Here is a 1,281-nt window from a genome sequence, read left to right as displayed (position 1 = left end):
AACACACACACACACACACACACTCACACACACCTCTCTTCCCCCAAACCCCCACTCTTTCGCCACAGACACTTCGTGCGTGCCCTTGACCCTGCACCACGCCGAAGCAAACACGTCGGAGACGTACCACGGTACGGCCGTTCTCGTCATGTGTCACGCTGGCTTCGGTATTGATGACATCACCTCAGACTACGAGCTCACGTGTCTCAGTGAGCAGTGGCATCCTGAAGAACTGACGTGCCAGCGTGAGTTGATTTATTAACTTTTAACCATCATCGTTGCCTTTCTCACCCTGGATCAGGATATAGGCCACGAACAAACACTTTCCACCTTTCCCTATCCTGGGCTAGTCGCTTGATGTTATTCCATGTCCTCCCACTTTTCTGTACACATCCATTTCCGTGACTCTTCTCCATGTTTCACGAGGTCTTCCCCTTGATCTTTTACCCTGTGGGTTCCAATCTAACACTTTCTTTGTTATTAACTCTTAGTAAATCGATATTGTCATTTTTGCCGTTATCTTCATTATTATCATCATTGTTCATCATCAACATCATCATCTTCATCATCATCATCATCTTCATCATCATCATCAACTTCATCATCATCATCAGCAGAGTAGGTAGGGATAGAGTCTTAATTCCTTTATGTATAAAAGTATACTTTTTAAAAATATTTGAAATTTGGTTTATTAAATTGGCTCAACGTTTTGTCACACAGGCTTTCTCAGGAGCCTCACTATCATCATCTTTATTATCATGATGATGATCATCATCATCAACATCATCATCATCATCATCATCATCATCATCATCATCATCATCATCATCATTGTGGAACCATCGTCATTGCCTTTCTCATCCTGGATCAGGGAAAAGCCACAAACAAAAACTTTAAACATCTCCCTATCCTGTCCTGGCCTTTTGGTATCATTCCTCACCTTCCCACTCTTCTGTTCATTGTTCTCAATGACTCTTCTCCAAGTTCCACAATTTATTGTTGTCAGTAAGTTAGTGTTTTAAACATCTATAAAATGGCAGCTTGCACTGTATGCTTCCCAGAAAGTTGAGATTGCTTCACAATGCTATCAGGTCTGCTGGGGTAATATTAAAAATATTATCGTTATAGATTGTAAAGCATATAGAGCTTGCTGTGGAACGGGTATTTGCAATATATATATAATATGCTGTTTATTATAATAGTATTTTTTTTAAAGCAGAGAATCTCTTCACTATCTCACTCTCCATCTCTTTGCATTTCTCTCTTCATATTTGTCTCTCC

General features: G+C 40.2%; 1 protein-coding gene across 1 annotated transcript in view; it reads left to right on the top strand.

Moving 5' to 3' along the window:
• LOC101846618 overlaps nt 1-1,281 on the top strand; it is a gene marked incomplete in the record, with an annotated part of 16,110 nt that overhangs the window by 13,418 nt on the left and 1,411 nt on the right. Inside the window, 1 exon segment of the mRNA XM_013090057.2 lies at nt 69-245. Coding sequence (XP_012945511.2) covers nt 69-245 — 177 coding nt within the window.

This window comes from Aplysia californica, unplaced genomic scaffold, assembly GCF_000002075.1.
Source record: "Aplysia californica isolate F4 #8 unplaced genomic scaffold, AplCal3.0 scaffold01128, whole genome shotgun sequence".
Classification (NCBI taxonomy): Eukaryota; Metazoa; Mollusca; class Gastropoda; order Aplysiida; family Aplysiidae; genus Aplysia; species Aplysia californica.
Note: the sequence above shows the minus strand (reverse complement) of the source record. Positions and strands in the feature narration are given on the sequence as shown.